The 19792-nt window shown below is 39.6% G+C and overlaps 1 protein-coding gene across 2 annotated transcripts in view; it reads right to left on the reverse strand.

Annotated features, from left to right (window-relative positions):
- Window positions 1-12581, reverse strand: part of LOC100303760 (myosin-8) — a 30051-nt gene extending 17470 nt beyond the window's left edge. The window contains exons 1-15 of one of the 2 annotated variants that reach the window (XM_002718960.4): window positions 12478-12581; window positions 12235-12277; window positions 10270-10509; window positions 9455-9598; window positions 9209-9365; window positions 5352-5379; window positions 5142-5250; window positions 4958-5050; window positions 4768-4831; window positions 4013-4111; window positions 3819-3922; window positions 3522-3660; window positions 1867-1985; window positions 1636-1785; window positions 319-489 (exon numbers count right to left, since the gene is read on the reverse strand). In XM_002718960.4, the coding sequence (XP_002719006.2) occupies window positions 319-489; window positions 1636-1785; window positions 1867-1985; window positions 3522-3660; window positions 3819-3922; window positions 4013-4111; window positions 4768-4831; window positions 4958-5050; window positions 5142-5250; window positions 5352-5379; window positions 9209-9365; window positions 9455-9598; window positions 10270-10479 (1587 nt within the window). In that variant the 5' untranslated portion in view covers window positions 10480-10509; window positions 12235-12277; window positions 12478-12581. The remainder of the gene's footprint in view (window positions 1-318; window positions 490-1635; window positions 1786-1866; window positions 1986-3521; window positions 3661-3818; window positions 3923-4012; window positions 4112-4767; window positions 4832-4957; window positions 5051-5141; window positions 5251-5351; window positions 5380-9208; window positions 9366-9454; window positions 9599-10269; window positions 10510-12234; window positions 12278-12477) is intronic. The other variant, XM_070061389.1, reaches the window with a different exon arrangement.
- Between the last annotated feature and the right edge of the window lie 7211 nt (window positions 12582-19792).

A 19792-nucleotide genomic window follows, 5' to 3' on the forward strand; every position in this document is an offset into this window, starting at 1 on the left:
CTTGTATTGCTGACATCTTGTATCATAATGGAGCTGGATTAGAACCAATATGGGTGGTTCTAGTGAAGTAGATCATCTCCAGTAGAATTTTCAGTGCTGCTTTATAATGATTTGAACCAGCATTAGAATAAAGATGGTTAGAACAAAACAAAGCTAAACATCCTCAGATCTTTCTTATGTAAAGGTTGAAAAGAAGTCATTTCTAAACAATTTTCCATTTTGTTGAGATCTGAAACTGTGTAATACTTCCTAGAATTTCTTAGGACATCTGGGAAAGTCATCCATACAGCCTGACCTTTCTTTGGAAGTTAAACAGACCTTCTCGATGAGCTCGATGCAGGCAGCCAGGTCCATCCCAAAATCAATGAACGTCCACTCGATGCCTTCCTTCTTGTACTCCTCCTGCTCCAGCACGAACATGTGGTGGTTGAAAAACTGTTGCAGTTTCTCGTTGGTGAAGTTGATGCACAGCTGCTCCAGGCTGTTGAACTACACAAAATAGTGGTGATTTCCAACATTAAATGGCTTTTTATGGTAGTAAAATTCATTACTGAAAAATTTATTTTATTGAAAAAACTGTGGAATATGGAGATGACATATGGGTTAAACTAATTATTCCTTCAAAATTCCAAGGAGAAAAATGATCATTATTGACACAAGCACTTCTGATGAATTCTGGGCATTATTTGGGGTTCAAAACAAGAATTCTGGTGGAATCCACCTCCTTTCACCTCTAAGAGTACATGGATGAGAATATACATTAAAAGTACAGGATTAGTCTTATATGTTATGATTCAGATTTAAGGGTGAAAGGGCAAGTGATTTACTGGAAAGCCCCACTTCATTCACCATTCTCATTCTCCACGTCAAGGTAGAGTTCACATTTTCACTTTCGATTGTCACATTTTTTGAGCAAAACTTATCTTAAGACCTTTAGTTGATGTTTAAAATGAAATGAATATGCTAATTTCTCCTTCTACTCATAACAAATATTTGGCAGATCCCTCCTGTCAGGACTGTGAAATTAGGAATCTCGTGTAGTATAGCAATTGAAGATCTAAGAGTATTTGTAATAATTCACTCCCTCATATTATAGATGATTAAGATGATGCCCTTGAAGGGGAATAGATTCTGTAGGACAAAATTCGAAGAGGACAGACTATCATTTGTTGGTAGGCTTCTACTTTTAGGCCTTTTCTCTTTCATGGAAGATGCCATGTGGATGGACCAAGTGCCACAAACCTAGCTGCCTTCCCAGTTCTCTCTTACATGGAATACTCAGCTGTGGTTTGTGTACCCATTCATCTGAGTTTCTCCATATGTAGCTTGGGTAATATTAATTGCTCCTTCATGATGAGTTGTTTTGGAAATTAAATGAGGTACTATTTTTAAAGTTGTTAATATAGCATCATAAATACTCTGACCACTCAATAAGTGTTAGCTATTTTTATTGCATTCTGTTACCTCCTAGATATTTAGAAGATAATTCTTGTTCTAGATATTTAGAATATAATTCTTGCGGCAATGTTAGAGCAGTGTGAATACTATAAATTTGAAAGAATAATGATAATACATAGTTTATCAAAACCTATATGTGCCTCTTTCTCATTTGCTATTAACATGACGATAACTTACATCAAAGATCTCAAAGCCTGCAATGTCCAAGACCCCGATGAAGTACTGCCTGGGCTGCTTAGTGTCCAGCTGCTGGTTGATGCGGGTGACCATCCACAGGAACATCTTCTCGTAGACGGCTTTGGCCAGAGCGCCCACTGCATTGTACACCTTCACGGAGACAGTAATATGTGTTGGCATTGTTAAAGACAAGCCATAAAGGCCCTCAACTGATTGAGGTCATGTGCTTACCTGCTGCACAGTCTGGCCTTTGGTGACATACTCATTGCCGACCTTGACCCTGGGGTAGCAGAGGGCTTTGAGCAGGTCAGCAGAGTTCAGACTCTGCAGATAGGCTGCCTTGTCAGCAACTGTAGAGGGACAATTCAGATAGTCTTGCTGGATATCCTCTTTAATTACCCCATTTCCCTGCACTCTGATTTTTAAGTTATTTAGATAAAAAGCTTTAAATAATTCTATAAAGGTCAGATGAGGTTCTCTGTGTTACATTAGAACATGTACTTGCCACTAAATGGTCCACAACTTATACTGGCCTTTAGTTACTCATTGCAGGTAGCCTTTGAGAAATTTTTCATCAATAGTAAACATTTACTGCAATATTTTATGGTTGGCAAAAGCCATAGTCTCTGTTTTTAAGATACATTAAATATACTTGGAAGAATATGATAAATATACCTTACTGTTCACTATAAGGGAGGTATAAAGACCAGAATATTTGGATTGTTATCTTAGTTTTGCTCCTTCAAATTTAACCTTAAGGGATTAATTTTTTTTGTGTGTGTGTGTCTTATTTATTTATTTGAGAGGCCAAGAGACAGAAAAAGTGAGAGAGATCCCATCATTGGCTCACCATCCAAATGCCTGCAGTGGATAGTTCTAGGTTGGAGCTGAAGCCTGAGCTGAGTGCAATTTGGGCTTGCCACGTTGGTGGTAGGAACTTAAGTACTTGTGCCAGCATTGCTGCCTCCCAGGGTTTACATTAGCAAGAAGCTGGAGTTTGGAGTGGAGCTGGGAATCAAACTCTGGTACCCTGATGCGGAAATCAGGCTTCTTAATTATTGTTGTAACTACTATGTTCAATATCTGTCCCAGGGTTAATTGCTTTACCTGAAAATGTAGGGGTTAAATGTCACTGGGTGAACCCTACAGAGTCCTTTTTCTTCCAAGATCAGATGAGACTGAGCGTGTTCATGGTGGTATGGCTGTGGACTACAGAGTCCTTTTCTAAATTTCTAGTAATGATCCTAGTGTAAATGCTGCTTGTTGGGTGTGAAAATGTAATTGCTAAAACGTTTGGAGGGAGAAAGAATTAAAGGTAGGAGATTAGGAAAGGCTTTAAGGAGCAGATAGCCAACTTTTCCTAGTAGGTTCTATAAACCATATATTCTTTCCATGGGTATAGCCTGTGATTTTTTTTCTCAATTCCTTTTTTTGTCTTACTTGCTGTCTAGATTGGTGGCAGGTTTATATATAGACAATACACACATGCACACAGATATCACTTGGAGCATCCTTCACCTCTAGCCCTGTGTTTGGGAAACTCCTCCATTGCCAGCTACCAGATCTTTCTAGCTCATGTTAAAGACCAGAATGCAGAGTTATCTTATGTGCTTGCTCTCCATTGCCAAGGCAGAGCAGGAGCACTAATCCATCTCATTCCATCTCCAATTATCTGCCTCTAGGTTGTGCTTATAAGTGGCTACTGGGATTCATTGTAACTTATTTTGGCTGCATAGAAATGATGGAGATGTGAGGGAGTCATAGGGTTAGGAAACCTGCAGTGTGTGTGACTGTGTGTATGCCCTTCAAAAGTCTGGCTACAAGGGAGATCTGAGTGTAGAATGGGATTTTTAAAAACCATTGATTGATTGATTGCTCTAGGGTACCTTCAGTGCCATCTGGCTCAGCTTGCTCCTCCCGCTGCTTTTGTTTGAATTTCATGTTCCCATAATGCATCACAGCCCCTGTGAGCTTATAGATGGAGACTTTCTCTTCAGGAGTGAAGCCCAGGATGTCAATGGCACTCTGCCAGCAGAAATAATAGGACTCAAGGTTAGGGCAGAAGAGACTAACTTATTTAGGAGAATTTATACTATATCCTCAGACAGCTACACCTATTGTAAGTTACTATTGCCATTCCCATACAGAATAGGTTTTTTAAAAAGTGTATTTGTGTGACTTACATCTGTGGCCATCAACTCTTCTTGGTCATCAATGCTGGGGACTGTGATCTCCCCTTGACTGACAAAGGCATAGTCGTATGGATTGGTGGTGATCAGAAGCATTTCTGGGTACACAGAATTCAGGGTATACATTTTACATCAGAAATTGTTTTAAAATCATTAAGTTCCATCTATGAATTTAAGTTCTCCCTTACCAATTAGATCTGGCTTCTTATTAGAAGTGATCTGATAAAAAATATGATAACTTCTTTCCGCCTTTAGCTGAAAAGTAACTCTAGACTTTTCTAGAAGATCTGGGAAGAGAGGGAAATAGATATTGACTTAGAAAAAAAAGTCAGCACTTCCGAGGTATTAAATGATCCTCATTGTTTGGCCAAAATTGGGGGCATTAAATTTGGATGCTTGAGATTTCAAGTTGATGACTGATCCTGTGGTTGTTCATATTAGAGTTGCAGATGCACATGGGATTTGCCTGTGGTTCTCACCAACTAAGAGCCACAAGTGCAGTGCATTTGCTGTAGGGCCTTTTTCATATGAAGAATCCATGACCTCCATTTCAGTTGATCCCTCCTGGGATGCCCTTGCATTCCGTCTGTGGTAAGGGGCTGCTTTAAGCATCTGCCAAAGCTCAGATCAACAGCAGATCGTGGAGATATATTATAAACCACAGAAATCTCACAGGAACCAATCCTAGTATTTTTCTTGGAAAAAATATCATAGTTTCTTTTGAGGCAGGAATTCTTCTAGGAAGTGCTGCAGAGCCATCATTCTGAGATGGCGGCCACTGGTGCGCACAGTGGATAGTGGATAAATCTGGCTTTCCCTCACAGGCAACACTGGCAGCAGACCACTGTTGTATAGGCATCAAGCACAGCAAATGTTGCAACATATCCCTGCAAACAAAATCACTCCCCTCTCTGTTTTGATTTTCAGTGGTCCTGTTACTCACATGTTTCTATATCAGCAGATGCCAGCTTCCCTGTAGTACCAAAGTGGATTCTAATGAATTTACCCTTGAAAACATAAAGATGGTTTAGAATTAAAAAACTAAAGCCACACAGAGAAATGCAGCTGAAATAATAATAATTCAGACACGGTTACTCCAGAATTCTGGGCAGAAAAGACCCCAAGAGACTTACAAAGCGAGAGGAGTTGTCATTCCTCACAGTCTTGGCGTTGCCAAAGGCCTCCAGTAGGGGGTTGGCACTGATGATCTGATCTTCCAGCGTCCCCTGCAAAGGCAAGAGCAGCTTTAAGACTCGAAGCCCCAGACTTCTGAGAGCCCCTCCAGGGTCTTGATTCTGATTTTGCTACCAGACACACCTGCATTTTGCCAGGTTCCTCCTTCTTCTTCTCCCCAGTAACTGCAATTGTTGCAAAGTACTGGATGACACGCTTGGTGTTCACAGTCTTTCCTGCACCGGATTCTCCACTGCCAAACATAAGTCAGAGAAGAGATCAGAACCTTGGCCCACATTGTCAACTTCTAGGACAATCACTGTACACCAGAGAAGAAGAAGAAAAATCACATACGTAATCAGGATGGACTGGTTCTCACGATCTGTGGAAGAAATCAAGATACCCGTTAAAAAAAAGATATTTTATGTGAAGATTATTGAATCAGTTCAGATAAAAAACTTGCTCTTTTAACGTTTTAAAAGATGTAACCTGTGATTTTTGTTTTGTGTTTAGTCTCAAAAATAGCTGATTACCTGTTAGAGTAAAATTTCTACAAAGAAGAAGCCAGGCATCATTTGTTTCTTTTGTGTTTACCATCTTAGCCATTTTTAAGCATATCATTCAGTGGTATTAAGTACATTTGTAATGTTTTGCAGCTATCATCACTTTACATCTCTATAACTTTTTGTTTTATGGAACTGAAAGTCCATATCCATTAAACATTAACTCCCTATTCTGTATTTCCTTATCCCTGGCAACCACCTTTCTGTCCACACGATTTTCATTATAATTTTTTTTTTATTTTATTTATTTATTTTGACAGGCAGAGTGGACAGTGAGAGAGAGAGACAGAGAGAAAGGTCTTCCTTTGCCGTTGGTTCACCCTCCAATGGCCGCCGCGGCCAGCGCGCTGCGGCCGGCGCACCGCGCTGATCAGATGGCAGGAGCCAGGAACCAGGTGCTTTTCCTGGTCTCCCATGGGGTGCAGGGCCCAAGCACTTGGGCCATCCTCCACTGCACTCCCGGGCCAAGCAGAGAGCTGGCCTGGAAGAGGGGCAACCGGGACAGAATCCGGCGCCGCTAGGCGGAGGATTAGCCTAGTGAGCAGCGGCACCGGCCCGATTTTCATTATAAATAACTCATATAAGTAGAATCACACAGTATTAGTCTCTCTCTCTCTCTCTCTCTCTTTTTTTTTTTTTTTGTGAATTGTATTCTCAAGGCTCATCCATGTGGTAGCGTTTGTCAGAACTGTCTACTTTTTGAAGGCAGAATGGTATTTCTTTGTATGTATATGCCACATTTTGCCAACCCATTTATGTGTTTATGGACACTTGTGTTGCTTCCAAATGTTACATGTTGTGGATAATGCTGCTTTAAACATGGGCATAAGAGACCCTACTTTTAATTTTGTTGGGTATATACCCAAACATGGAGTTGCTGGATCATATTGTTATTTTCTGTTTAATTTGTTGAGGAACCACTATATTATCTCCCACAGTGGCTATACCATATTACATTCCTAACAAAAAGGCACAAGGCTTCCACTTTTTTCACATTCTTTTGGGTTTTTCTTTTTTTGATAGTAGTCAACCTAATGGGTATGAGGTGCCTATTATTTTTTGAAACCTCTGTTATGGAAAGTTTCAAACATATACAAAAATAGAAGTAGTAACATAATTAAACCTCTGTGTGGCCATCATGCAAATGCAACAGTTATTAACATTTGGCCAATTTTATGTCTATCCCTCATGCTAATAGCACTGTATTATTTTAATACAAGCTCCAGGAGACATAGAATTTTATTTGCAAATACTTTAGTAGGAATCAGACAATTTTGAAGTCATAAAAGATTTTACAAATTACTTAGGCTGACTCTATAATTCAACAGATAAAGAAGCTGAGACCCAGAAAAGAAGTGAATTTTGTAATATTAACTACATAGCTTGTTAAGGTCAAAATTTTATGACTTTTTCTGCTACCTGTCTTCCCTGTCAGCTTTTTTTTTTTTTTTATTTTATTTTTTTTTTTTTATTTTTGACAGGCAGAGTGGACAGTGAGAGAGAGAGACAGAGAGAGAAAGGTCTTCCTTTGCCGTTGGTTCACCCTCCAATGGCCGCCGCTGCAGCCGGCGCACCGCGCTGATCCGATGGCAGGAGCCAGGATCCAGGTGCTTTTCCTGGTCTCCCATGGGGTGCAGGGCCCAAGCACCTGGGCCATCCTCCACTGCACTCCCTGGCCATAGCAGAGAGCTGGCCTGGAAGAGGGGCAACCGGGACAGAATCCGGCGCCCCGACCGGGACTAGAACCCGGTGTGCCGGCGCCGCAAGGTGGAGGATTAGCCTATTGAGCCACGGCGCCGGCTCTTGATGTCACTAATTTGACTGCTGATAATACCAAATAAGGAAGGGGGTTAAATTGTGAATATTTGTTTACATTCATTTTCCTTTTAATCTTAAATATCTTTTATAATAATAGACAGTTCTACTGGTTATTTGATGGATACATTATCATGCTGATTTATTAAATCTCTAATTCTATACTGACAGATTATATATTTTGGAAAATTCTAAACATACACATAAGAGAACTTTAATGTTCTATTCAGGGTAGTAGATACAGAATTTGAATCAAACTCAGATGGGCCTTTTTCTTAGTATAAATAAAATCATAGATGATCATTTCATATCTAGTGAGAGTCTTGATAAGATGTTCTAATCTGTTTTGGCTATGCTAAAATGACATTAACCAACTCAAATACCATAGTTATATATGATTTTATAGGATAACCATGTTTGAGAGCTGTAAGTGACATCAAATGTGGAGCAGTCCCAAAAGCTGCAGTGGAGACTTGGATAGGGTTGGTGGTATATACATCACTGTATAGATGCTGGATATTAAAACCTCTGAAATGAGCCAGCATTTGGATAACTTCTGAGAGAAAGCTAGCTCCTGTTGATAACCAAACAACAGTTGACTGGCATAGAATCCTTACAGAACTGCTGGCCAGTTTGTAGAAAAGTTCCTATTTTATCCCTTTTTCTTCTTTGTCTCCCAGTAAAAGTTAGTTTAGAACAATTTTGGTGATCTGTGATTACTTTAAAATTTACTACATATGGGTGAAATAGTCATCTTTCCATTAGATTATTATGTTATAGCCCTTGCCTATATTCCCTCTAAATTAGGGTATTTTTGGTTTTTGCATGTTAAACTTTTTATTTGGTGGATCATTAGGCCCTTGACTGTAATATAAATTAAAAATACATTAAAAATTTGAAAAATTTTAAAAAATGCAACAAAACAAACAAAAAAGAAAAAGCCCTTGGTCTTTAAAATTCCTGGGACAACAGGAACCTCAGGAATATAGACTATCTCCAAAGATTATACATTTGGTATTTGGAGATAAGAGATTTTAATGCTGTATTTATGTCTTTATGTATTTATGTATTTATTATAGGAGTCAAAGATGGTTCTTGGCACCTTGATAAGACAGGACTAAAAGAGTTAGATACAATTCAAAGAACAATTTCAAATAAAAGGTTAATTTTTTTCCCAAGGGAAAAAAATAAGGACCCAACCCCTCCTCCCTCCTTCCCATTCCTGTAGGAAAATGCTTCAAAATTCCTGGGAGAAAAGTCATGGCTATTTCTTCACTCATCGCCTTATGCCAATTGCAAATAAAGATATGAATTCACAAAGTTCCTACATCCTTGATTGATGTAGCTGTGGCTACTTTAAAATAATCATTGGACTTTTATTTCTTTTCCATCCCATTTGAAAAACCATCCCGAAAGCAATAAATGTGATGGTACTTCAAAAAGTTCATAGAAATGGAATTAAAAGTTAAATCTGTTTTGGTGCCAAAAAATATAAATTCTGTGCAAGTTTTTTTCATAATACACATTTTCTATGAACTTTTTGAAGACCTCTACTGTGTTTATGGCTGTCTGCTGATCATTTCAAGTAGGCTGCTTCTCTGTAGCTGTGTTAGCTTAGGACATTGTGAATTCAGCAAACGTCTCTTTGCTCATCTGTAAAATGGAGGTGGCTGCTGGGAGGAAGATAGGACATTAAGGCTTTGAATGTTCTTTGAAAATAGGCAAGCCCCATGTGACTGGAACATGTTATTATAAGAAGACTCTGACGAGGTCTGTTTGCTCCTCAAAGATCCTAAGTACACATATCTGTAAATAGATGCTTTACTCACTCACCAGTCAACATGAACTGGTAGGCGTTGTCAGAGATGGAGAAGATGTGGGGCGGGGCCTCCTGGCGCTTTTTGCCTCTGTAGGCAGCCACCACCTCAGGGTTGTACACCGGCAGCCACTTGTAGGGGTTGACGGTGACACAGAAGAGGCCCGAGTAGGTCTGGGAGAAATCAGAAAAGTCAATCCATGCATCTTGCTTTTTATCCAGAGAAATAAATGGGATAAAAAGAGATGTTTATGGGCACTTACATAGATCATCCAGGCTGCATAACGCTCTTTGAGGTTGTACAGCACACCAGGCTCATGCAGGTGAGTCATCATGGCCATGTCCTCAATCTTGTCATACTTTGGAGGGTTCATGGGGAAGACTTGGTCTTCCTTGACAGTTAGAGTCTGGTAAGCAAGCAAGAGAGCAGTTTGTATTTATAGTTAGAGGTAGCTTTTATGTTTGCTTGTTTATTTTGGCCACAAACCTATAATTGCACACACTTTTCATTGCATTAGCCAATGTCCTTTAAAGGCATGAGAATATGCTATTTAAACTTCAATGCTAAGACTCTGCTTCCTATGATGAGCTAGTGTATTGTCATTTTTTGTTTCTAGATTTTTTTTCCTTCCACAATCTTTCTCCCATTCAATTTTATCAGTTTATATCATTTTCTTCTTAAATAGACTAAATTTTTTCTTGGCCATTCATTGCAAGAAGCTTAATTATTTTGAAGTAATGGGGATACTGAACTAAGTAAATAACTCAAGAATTCTTCTGATAGGAAGAGCTAGTTTTTATTTCTCCCATGTTTGGAGATCTCGACTGGAAAGTGGAGAATTGAAGGGAAATGGTGAAGGCCAATACCAGTGGAGTAAAGTCCTTTGGAAAGTTGGGAAGGGGAGACCTGCAGCAACTGCTGCAAACTCCTTTTCCCTTTCAAATCTGACGTCTACAGTGACCAGGAGGCTGTCTGTATTGGCACTGGGCTGAGCGATTCCTGGCAAGTGTGGCCTTCACCCCTGGAATTGAGGAGACAGGAAGAGACCGTGGAGTGTGTTCTCCTGCTTTGACTTACGGCTCCACCTTCAGTCTTCACAGTCACTTTCCCTCCTTCCTTGCTTTGTATGGTGCTCTTCACGTAGGATTCCTTGGGCTCCGCTACGAAGACAGATGTTTTAGCGTCAAAAGGCTTGTTTTGGGCCTCAATCCGTTCCCTTTCCGATTTTCGGAGGTAGGGAGCGGCTTCGCCAAAAATCGCCATCTCGGCGTCGGAACTCGCGCTCATGGCTGCGATTTCTTTAGCGGAGGAGGCTGTCTTGGAGAGAGAACACGGGAAAGTCATAAATGTCATAAATGCAAGTTTGAAATGAAAGAAATGTCGAGCATAAAGTGTCCTCCAGGCTGGCATTCCCTAGAGTTCTGGCATAGTCTAAGGGACTGGTTTGGAATGAGACTGTAATTTGAGGCTTCATTTTTAGGACTTAGTGTATTTCCTTTCCAGATCACATATCTTGATCCTCAAGGGTAAGGCACCTACAGTTGAATTAGAATGGAATCTTGGCCGGCGCCGGATCACTAGGCCAATCCTCCGCCTTGCCGCGCCGGCACACCAGGTTCTAGTCCTGGTCGGGGCGCCGGATTCTGTCCCGGTTGCCCCTCTTCCAGGCCAGCTCTCTGCTGTGGCCCGGGAGTGCAGTGGAGGATGGCCCAAATGCTTGGGCCCTGCACCCCATGGGAGACCAGGAGAAGCACCTGGCTCCTGCCATCGGATTAGTGCGGTGCGCCGGCTGCGGCGGCCATTGGAGGGTAAACCAATGCAAAGGAAGACCTTTCTCTCTGTCTCTCTCTCTCACTGTCCACTCTGCCTGTCAAAAAATCTAAAAAAAAAAAAAAAAATCCAAAAAAAAAAAAAAAAAAGAATGGGATCTTTACATGTAGACTCTATAAACTGCAACAGACTAAAACCATTGATGGGTTGTTTTATAGCAACTGTCACTATTTAATATTTGCATCTGCTATATGCAAGGACGGTCAGATATGAAGGAAAGTTTGTCTTGTGCAAATGAAAGTTGATGTTTTCAAAGCTATCAAACAAGATCTTTGCCTTTTAGATGAACCTTTCTCTCAGGAACGAAATAGTTATTTTAAACATCTTTCAGGAGGTGGTTAAAAGAACCTCATAATAAATTCTAGTATTCTAGATTTTTCATCATTTGGGTCGTCAAGAGACTTGGCATTGTCCTAATTTCAAAATCTCTTTGACACAACAGACTTCAACTGTCAGTTAACAGATTTAACCATAGAGAAATGAGAACTTCAACAAGCAGGTCTTTCTTCCCACAGAGTTTCTATGGAGTTTTTTTCTGTTCACCAAGAAAAAAAATTAAGAATTCATCACATGTGCGTCTACTGATTGACAGATATGCTTCTACAAAGTTGGCATGTCAGATTGGTTGAGTTTTTCCTTTACTCTCAGATAGTAAGTACTTAGAGAAGAGCAGGATCTCTCAAATTAGACATGGTCTTTAGTTCCATGTGGTTGTACTACTTGTGGCTTTTAAAACAAATGTTAATCTTTGCAATAACAGTTCTAACAACAATGAATCATCAAAATAGCAAAAATATTACAGATTTTTATAAGATATTTGTTTATGTTTCACATTTTTAGATAAGCATTTATCTAGGGTATTTAAAAATCATCTGCAGAATATCTGAGTATATAATGCTTTGCAGTAGAGAGAAGTTGGCATGGAGTAGTCCGTCGCCCCTGGAAAAGTTCAAAGCACAGCTGAGAACTCACTGTCAAAGTTCCTTCTATCCTAAATGGCCCTTTAATCCTGGAACTCAAATGAGGTTAATCTCTGAGTATAAGATTCTGAAGAAAAAAAGATTCCTAGCATTATTAGCAGTCATTTGGAAATACTTTCTACTGATACAACCACAAAAAACATGGAAATAGTATATAATTAAGAATTGTTCCTGACTCCATTTGACTAATGAATCTCCTGTCATCAATAAATGCAAAAAAGCAAAATCTTACCTCTGGAATTCAAGATGAAATGTTGGTTCAGAAGCGTCCCACACTGCAAAACAACACATTTCTTATTAGTGATGTTCTGAAGTTACAGAAGTGTAGTTCAAAGATTAAAATGTCCCTCCCTTGAGGCTTTTGTCTATGAAAACAAAAGTCAAAATTGAGAGGAACAGTTTTATGCTCAGAGATAGGGGACCAGCTCTTTCTGCCCCATGGAGTCCATTGAGTCTGAAGGTCCCCATCACTTACCTCTGGATTCTTGGTGGAGATAAGGCATGAGGGTCAGTGCTGCTTATATAGGAACTAATGTGCTGATGCTGCAGCTACCTCCTCTTTGTTAGGACAAGACATTTGGCAACATGAACCCTCAGCATAGTTTGTAGTGACATTTGGCATGTTTGGATATAATTAGAAGTATTCATATCATTTTGAGTATGTGAACCAATCTCCTATAAATAATTTGACAGAGACCAATGTGTCCACAGAGAATGCTTTCTAGTATGCAGGGAAGGGAATCTTTGACAGTGCCTTGTGGGGCCTCAAATAAATTTTCAAGAGCTATATTAAATTTGGCAGACAGTTTTGTGCATGACTGTGGCAACCAAATGATTAGATACCTGGCAACAAAGTGCTGCCAGGGACTTAGACATTTTCCTTACTTGTGGCCACAGGAACCCCCCTCCCGCCCCCTCACTGCTTTTCCGTAGGCCATTGCCAAGGCTCACCACTGGGGTCCAGGCTTGGGCAACAGAGTCAGTTTGAGAGATTTTGGTGCTTAGTCTCCATTATCCAGCCAGTGCCCAACCACCCAACATTGAAAAAAATTATTAGTAGAAAATACATATTCATTATAGAGGAAACTACAGATAAGAGCAAAAAATGTAGAAATAAGATGCATGCATACGTTGGAGTATATTATATGTACATTTATAGTACATATATGTTTTGTAATCTGCTTTAAAAATTAATATTTCTTAGGTAATTTTTATATCACCAATGTAATTTACATTAATTCTTTTTCATTTAAAATCTTTTCTTAAAAGTCAGGTTTATTGTATTATTTATATATAGTCTAATTCACTCTTATTTAAAGGTAACATTATATGAGTTTGTTTTATTTTTATTAAACATTTGTAAAAACTTTATAATAAAATTATTTCTTTTGTTGTGTAGTTGTTTGAGTTTATGCACTGGCATTAATTCATGTAACCACCACCACCAACAGGTGCAGAACAATTCCAGTTTTGACTTCTGATAAGTTAGTTGTAACCTCTTATATTTTCATTACCCAAAATTTAAAGCTTTATAGATTAGGCTGAAATTTTCCTTTGATGAACATTCACAATGATGATACCCCCTTTCTCTCTAGAGGTAACCACCAATACCGGTTTGTTGTGATAGTCCAGACTTTTCTGTGCATTTATGTCTATTATTTTTCTGGGAAATATAAATTAGTGAATCTGGTCCAAGAAAATTGGCCCACAGAAAACACATAATGTAGATGTTTAAAATATAGATAGTTGGGGCAAGCATTTGGCTTAGTGGTTAACATACTAAATAAAACACCTGTGTGACATCAGCGTGCTTGGATTCAGCTTCCAGTGCTGGCTCCTATTCTAGCTTCTTGCTAATGCAGACCCTGGGAGGCAGCTATGACAGCTCAAGTAAATGGATGCCTGCAACCCACTTTTGAGTGGGCCTGCCTTTGAGTTCCTGACTTCAGCCCAGCCTAGTCAGTCGCAATCATTATTGGCATTTGGGGAGTGAAGCAGCACATGGGATCTCTCTTTTTCTTTGTTCCTCTCTGCCTCTCAAATAAATAAACAATATTATAGATAGCATCATAGTTTATATATTTAACAACTTGATTTTTTTTCATTCTTTACTCTTTTTTACTTTCCATGTCAGTATATAAATAATAATATTGGAAAATTGTTCAATATATGCAAAAGTAAAGGGACTACTGTAGTAAACTCAGTGTACTCATCATTCAGCATTAATAATTATCAGTTTATATTCAATCTTATTTTATATATACTCTCATCCATTTCCTTGTTCTTGGATTATTTTAATATTACTCATTTTAAATTGTGTCAAATTCTATTGGTTTGAGAGTGTAATAGTTTTTATACAACTTGTAAAAGGTTTCTCCTGGTCTCATAATAATCTTGGCTCTACAATGACATCAAAATCTTCTAGAAGTTTACAATTTCTAGGTAGCAAAAGTTAAAAAAATATTTTTATTTATATTTTTGCTTTTATGTGTGTATTTTATTGCCTTTCTTAATTCAAGTACTCAGGATCATACATATGTTTTATATTTTCAATCTAATGCTTTTTTTTAAAAATCAGATTTAGAATACAGCTTTGTGTATGTATCATCTATTTCTGGATTTCCTATTTTGTATCATATCTTTGTGCCAGTAGCACTAGGCTTTGATGTCTACTAGGATACATAAGCATAATCCCTAACTGGTATGTGGTATTTCAGAAAGTTGTTGATTTCTCTAGTTATTTTTATCCTACCCCTTTGTTGAACTCCCTTGATACTTCTAGTAATTTATTTGATTCTCATGGATTTTCAATGTATCACATACAAATAATCATAATTTTAGAAAATAATGTATGTTATTTTTTCCTTCTCTTGTGTTGTCTATGACATATAGAACAATATTGAATAATATTAATATATGTTAATATAGTATTACTATCCTATGTACTTGTGTATATATTCTGTGTGACGTAAGGGCATGCTTATCTTATTCTTGACTTTTGTTGGCTTGCATCTAATGTTTCATCAAGTAAGATATTTACTGTATACTTTTTATTTACTTTGCTAAAAATATTTCATTATAAGAAGTATTCAACAGGGGCTGGCGCTGTGGCTCACTTGGTTAATCCTCTGCCTGTGGTGCCAGCATCCCATATAGGCGCCAGGTTCTAGTCCCAGTTGCTCCTCTTCCATTCCAGCTCTCTGCTATGGCCTGGGAAAGCAGCAGAGGATGGTCCAAGTGCTTGGGCCCCTACACCCACGTGGGAGACCAGGAAGAAGCTCCTGGCTCCTGGCTTCGGATTGGCGCAGCTCCAGCCATTGCAGCCCTTTGGGGAGTGAACCAACGGAAGGAAGACTTCTCTCTCTGTCGTCTCTCTCTCTTTCACTGTCTGTAACTCTGTCAAATAAATAAATAAAAAAAAACTTTAAAAAAAAGAAGCATTAAACAGTTCTATTTCTGATTGTATGTCTGAAAGAATTGAAAATGTGTTTATACAAAGTTTTGTGTGCAAAGCTTATAGCAACATTATCCATAATAGCCAAAACATCAAACCAAGCAGATGTCCATCAGCTGACAGGATCTGGTATATCCACACAGTGGAATATTATTTAGCCATAAGAAGAAATGGAATGCTGGTAGATGTCAAACATGGATGAGTCTTAAAGAGAGAAAACGCTAGATGAAAGAAGCCAAACACGGAAGGCCCAAATATAAAGTATCCAGAATAGGGATCTCCATGGATACAGAAAATGGACTAATGATTGCCTGAGGAGGGAGAGGAAAAGGGAGAGTGAGTGGCTGCAAATAGACCTGGAGTTTCCTTTTGGGATGATGGAAATGTTCTGGAATCAGTGGTAGTGGTTTCATAACTGTGAATTTACCAGAAACCACTCAATTGTGAACTTTAAATGATGAATTTGTGTGTGTGAAGTATGTCTAAAAACATGCTTCGAGGGGCTGGTCTTGTGGCACAGTGAGTTAAGCCACTGTTTGTGACGCTAAGTTTGGTCCCAGCTGCTCCACTTCTGCTTCACCTAGAAAGGCGGGCCCAAGATGTAGTTCTTGGCTTCTGGTTTTGGCCTGGCCCAGACCTGGTTGTTGTGGTCATTTGGGGAGTGAACCAGCAAATGAGGTCTTTCTTTTTTTTTTTTTCTTTCTTTCAAAGATTTATTTGAGGCCGGCGCCACGGCTCACTAGGCTAATCCTCCACCTTGTGGCGCTGGCACACCGGGTTATAGTCCCGGTCGGGGCGCCGGATTCTGTCCCGGTTGCCCCTCTTGCAGGCCAGCTCTCTGCTGTGGCCAGGGAGTGCAGTGGAGGATGGCCCAAGTGCTTGGGCCCTGTACCCCATGGGAGACCAGGAGAAGTACCTGGCTCCTGCCATTGGATCAGCGCGGTGCGCCGGCTGCAGCGCGCCGGTCATGGTGGCCATTGCAGGGTGAACCAACGACAAAGGAAGACCTTTCTCTCTGTCTCTCTCTCTCACTGTCCACTCTGCTTGTCAAAAAAAAAAAAAAAAAAAGATTTATTTGAAAGAGTTACAGAGAGGTAGAGACAGAGAGAGACTTTCCATCCGCTGATTCACTCCCCCAGATGGCCGCACAGCCGGAGCTTCGCGGATTCGAAGCCAGGAGCCAGGAGCTTCCCCCAGGTATCCCACATGGGTGCATAACTTGGGCCATCTTCTACTGCTGTCCCAGGCCACAACATAGAGCTGAATCGGAAGAGGAGTAGCTGGGACTAGAACTGGTGCCTATATGGGATGCTGGTGCTTCAGGCCAGGACTTTAACCCACTATGCCACAGCACTGGCCCCAAAAGGTCTTTCTTCCTATCTGTCTGTGTCTCTGCCTTTCAAATAAATAAATAAATCCTTTTTTAAAAAAACAACAAATGTATTGGGTTTTTATCAGTGTTTCATTTTGTATCTTTTTTTTTTTTTAAAGATTTATTTATTTATTTGAAAGGCAGAATTACTCACAGAGAGAGGAGAGGCAGAGAGAGAGAGGCCTTCCATCTGCTGGTTCACTCCCCAATTGGCCGCAATGGCTGGAGCTGCACCAATCTGAAGCCAGGATCCAGGAGCTTCCTCCGGGTCTTCCACGCGGGTGCAGGGGCCCAAGGACTTGGGCCATCTTCTACTGCTTTCTCGGGCCATAGCAGAGAGCTGGATTGGAAATGGAGCAGCCGGGTCTCAAACCGGTGCCCATATGGGATGCCAGTGCTTTAGGCCAGGGTGTTGACCTGCTATGTCACAGCACCAGCCCCTGATTTTGTATCTATTAAGGTTACAAATTGCCCCCTAACTTGTCAATGTAATGAATTATGTGATTGATTTTTCTTACTTTTCCTATCCTGGAATTTATGAAATAAAACCAATTTTAAATCAAATTTTCCAAAGTTTTTTTCTTTTTAATTTAGTTTTACTGAATAATTTATTTTCTAATTTATGTTTTCTCCATTTAATTGTATTAACTCCTTTATTTCCTTAAGTTTGTTTTAATTCTTGGTCAGTAGTTTAAAATTTTAATGTTTTTATTTCAAATCCTTGGTTATTTAAAGCATTTTTTTTTTAAGTTTTAGATGTTTAAATCTGTGTATTAGGGGAAGGGTGGGCAGCTGTCTTTTAGTTGTTGATTCTTTTTATCCTGTGTATGTTGTGAGAAATTCATACCTTAATAGGCCTAAGAGGAATGAGGGATGTAGTTCCTATGTCTGTGTTTGTGTGTATGCAAGTAAGTAGTAAAAACAACACTATTCAGTTAGTGTCAGGGTAAGAACATTATGTACACCCCCACAAACTTCTCTCTTTTTCTAAAAAAAATTTAATTATTTGTTAGAAAGTCAGCGTTACAGTAATAAAGGCCCTCCCAACAAAGAAAAGCTCAGGACCAGATGGATTCACTGCTGAATTCTACCAGACATTTAAAGAAGAAGTAACTCCAATTCTTCTCAAACTATTCAGAACAATCAAAAAAGAGGGAATCCTCCCAAATTCTTTCTATGAAGCCAGCATCACCTTAATTCCTAAGCCGGAAAAAGATGCAGCATTGAAAGAGAGTTACAGCTGGCGCCGCGGCTCACTAGGCTAATCCTCCGCCTAGCGGCGCCGGCACACCAGGTTCTTGTCCCGGTTGCTCCTCTTCCAGGCCAGCTCTCTGCTGTGGCCCGGGAGTGCAGTGGAGGATGGCCCAAGTCCTTTGGCCCTGCACCCCATGGGAGACCAGGATAAGTACCTGGCTTCTGCCATCGGATCAGCGCGGTGCGCCAGCCGCAGTGCGCCGGCTGCGGCGGCCATTGGAGGGTGAACCAACGGGAAAAGGAAGACCTTTCTCTCTGTCTCTCTCTCTCACTGTCCACTCTGCCTGTCAAAAATGAATAAATAAATAAACAAATAAAAAAAGAAAGAGAATTACAGACCAATATCCCTGGTGAACATAAATGCAAAAATCCTCAATAAAATTCTCGCCAATAGAATGCAACAACACAGAAAGATCATCCACCCAGACCAAGTGGGATTTATCCCTGGTATGCAGGGATGGGTCAATGTTCGCAAAATAATCAATGTGATACACCACATTAACAGAGTGCAGAAGAAAAACCATATGATTATCTCAATAGACACAGAGAAAGCACTTGATAAAATACAACACCCTTTCATGATGAAAACTCTAAGCAAACTGGGTATGGAAGGAACATTCCTCAATACAATCAAAGCAATTTATGAAAAACCAACGGCCAACATCCTATTGAATGGGGAAAAGTTGGAAGCATTTCCACTGAGACCTGGTATCAGACGGGGATGCCCACTCTCACCACTGCTATTCAATATAGTTCTGGAAGTCTTAGCCAGAGCTATTAGGCAAGAAAAATAAATTAAAAGGATATAAATTGGGAAGGAAGAACTCAAACTATCCCTCTTTGCACATGATATGATTCTTTATTTAGGGGAACCAAAGAACTCTACTAAAAGACTATTGGAACTCATAGAAGAGTTTGGCAAAGTAGCAGGATATAAAATCAATGCACAAAAATCAACAGCCTTTGTATACACAGACAATGCCAAGGCTGAGGAAGAACTTCTAAGATCAATCCCATTCACAATAGCTACAAAAACAATCAAATACCTTGGAATAAACTTAACCAAGGATGTTAAAGATCTCTACGATGAAAATTACAAAACCTTAAAGAAAGAAATAGAAGAGGATACCAAAAAATGGAAAACTCTCCCATCTCATGAGTTGGAAGATCAATATCATCAAAATGTCCATTCTCTCAAAAGCAATTTATACATTCAATGCAATACCAATCAAGATACCGAAGACCTTCTTCTCAGATTTGGAAAAAAAATGATGCTGAAATTCATATGGAGACACAGGAGACCTCGAATAGCTAAAGCAATCTTGTACAACAAAAACAAAGCCGGAGGCATCACAGTACCAGATTTCAGGACATACTACAGGGCAGTTGTTATCAAAACAGCATGGTACTGGTACAGAAACAGATGGATAGACCAATGGAACAGAATAGAAACACCAGAAATCAATCCAAACATCTATAGCCAACTTATATTTCATCAAGGATCCAAAACCAATCCCTGGAGTAAGGACAGTCTATTCAATAAATGGTGCTGGGAAAATTGGATTTCCACGTGCGGAATCATAAAGCAAGACCCCTACCTTTCACCTTACACAAAAATCCACTCAACATGGATTAAAGACTTAAATCTATGACCGACACCATCAAATTATTAGAGAGCACTGGAGAAACCCTGCAAAATATAGGTACTGG

The sequence above is a fragment of the Oryctolagus cuniculus genome, chromosome 17 (assembly GCF_964237555.1).
Source record: "Oryctolagus cuniculus chromosome 17, mOryCun1.1, whole genome shotgun sequence".
NCBI lineage: Eukaryota > Metazoa > Chordata > Mammalia > Lagomorpha > Leporidae > Oryctolagus > Oryctolagus cuniculus.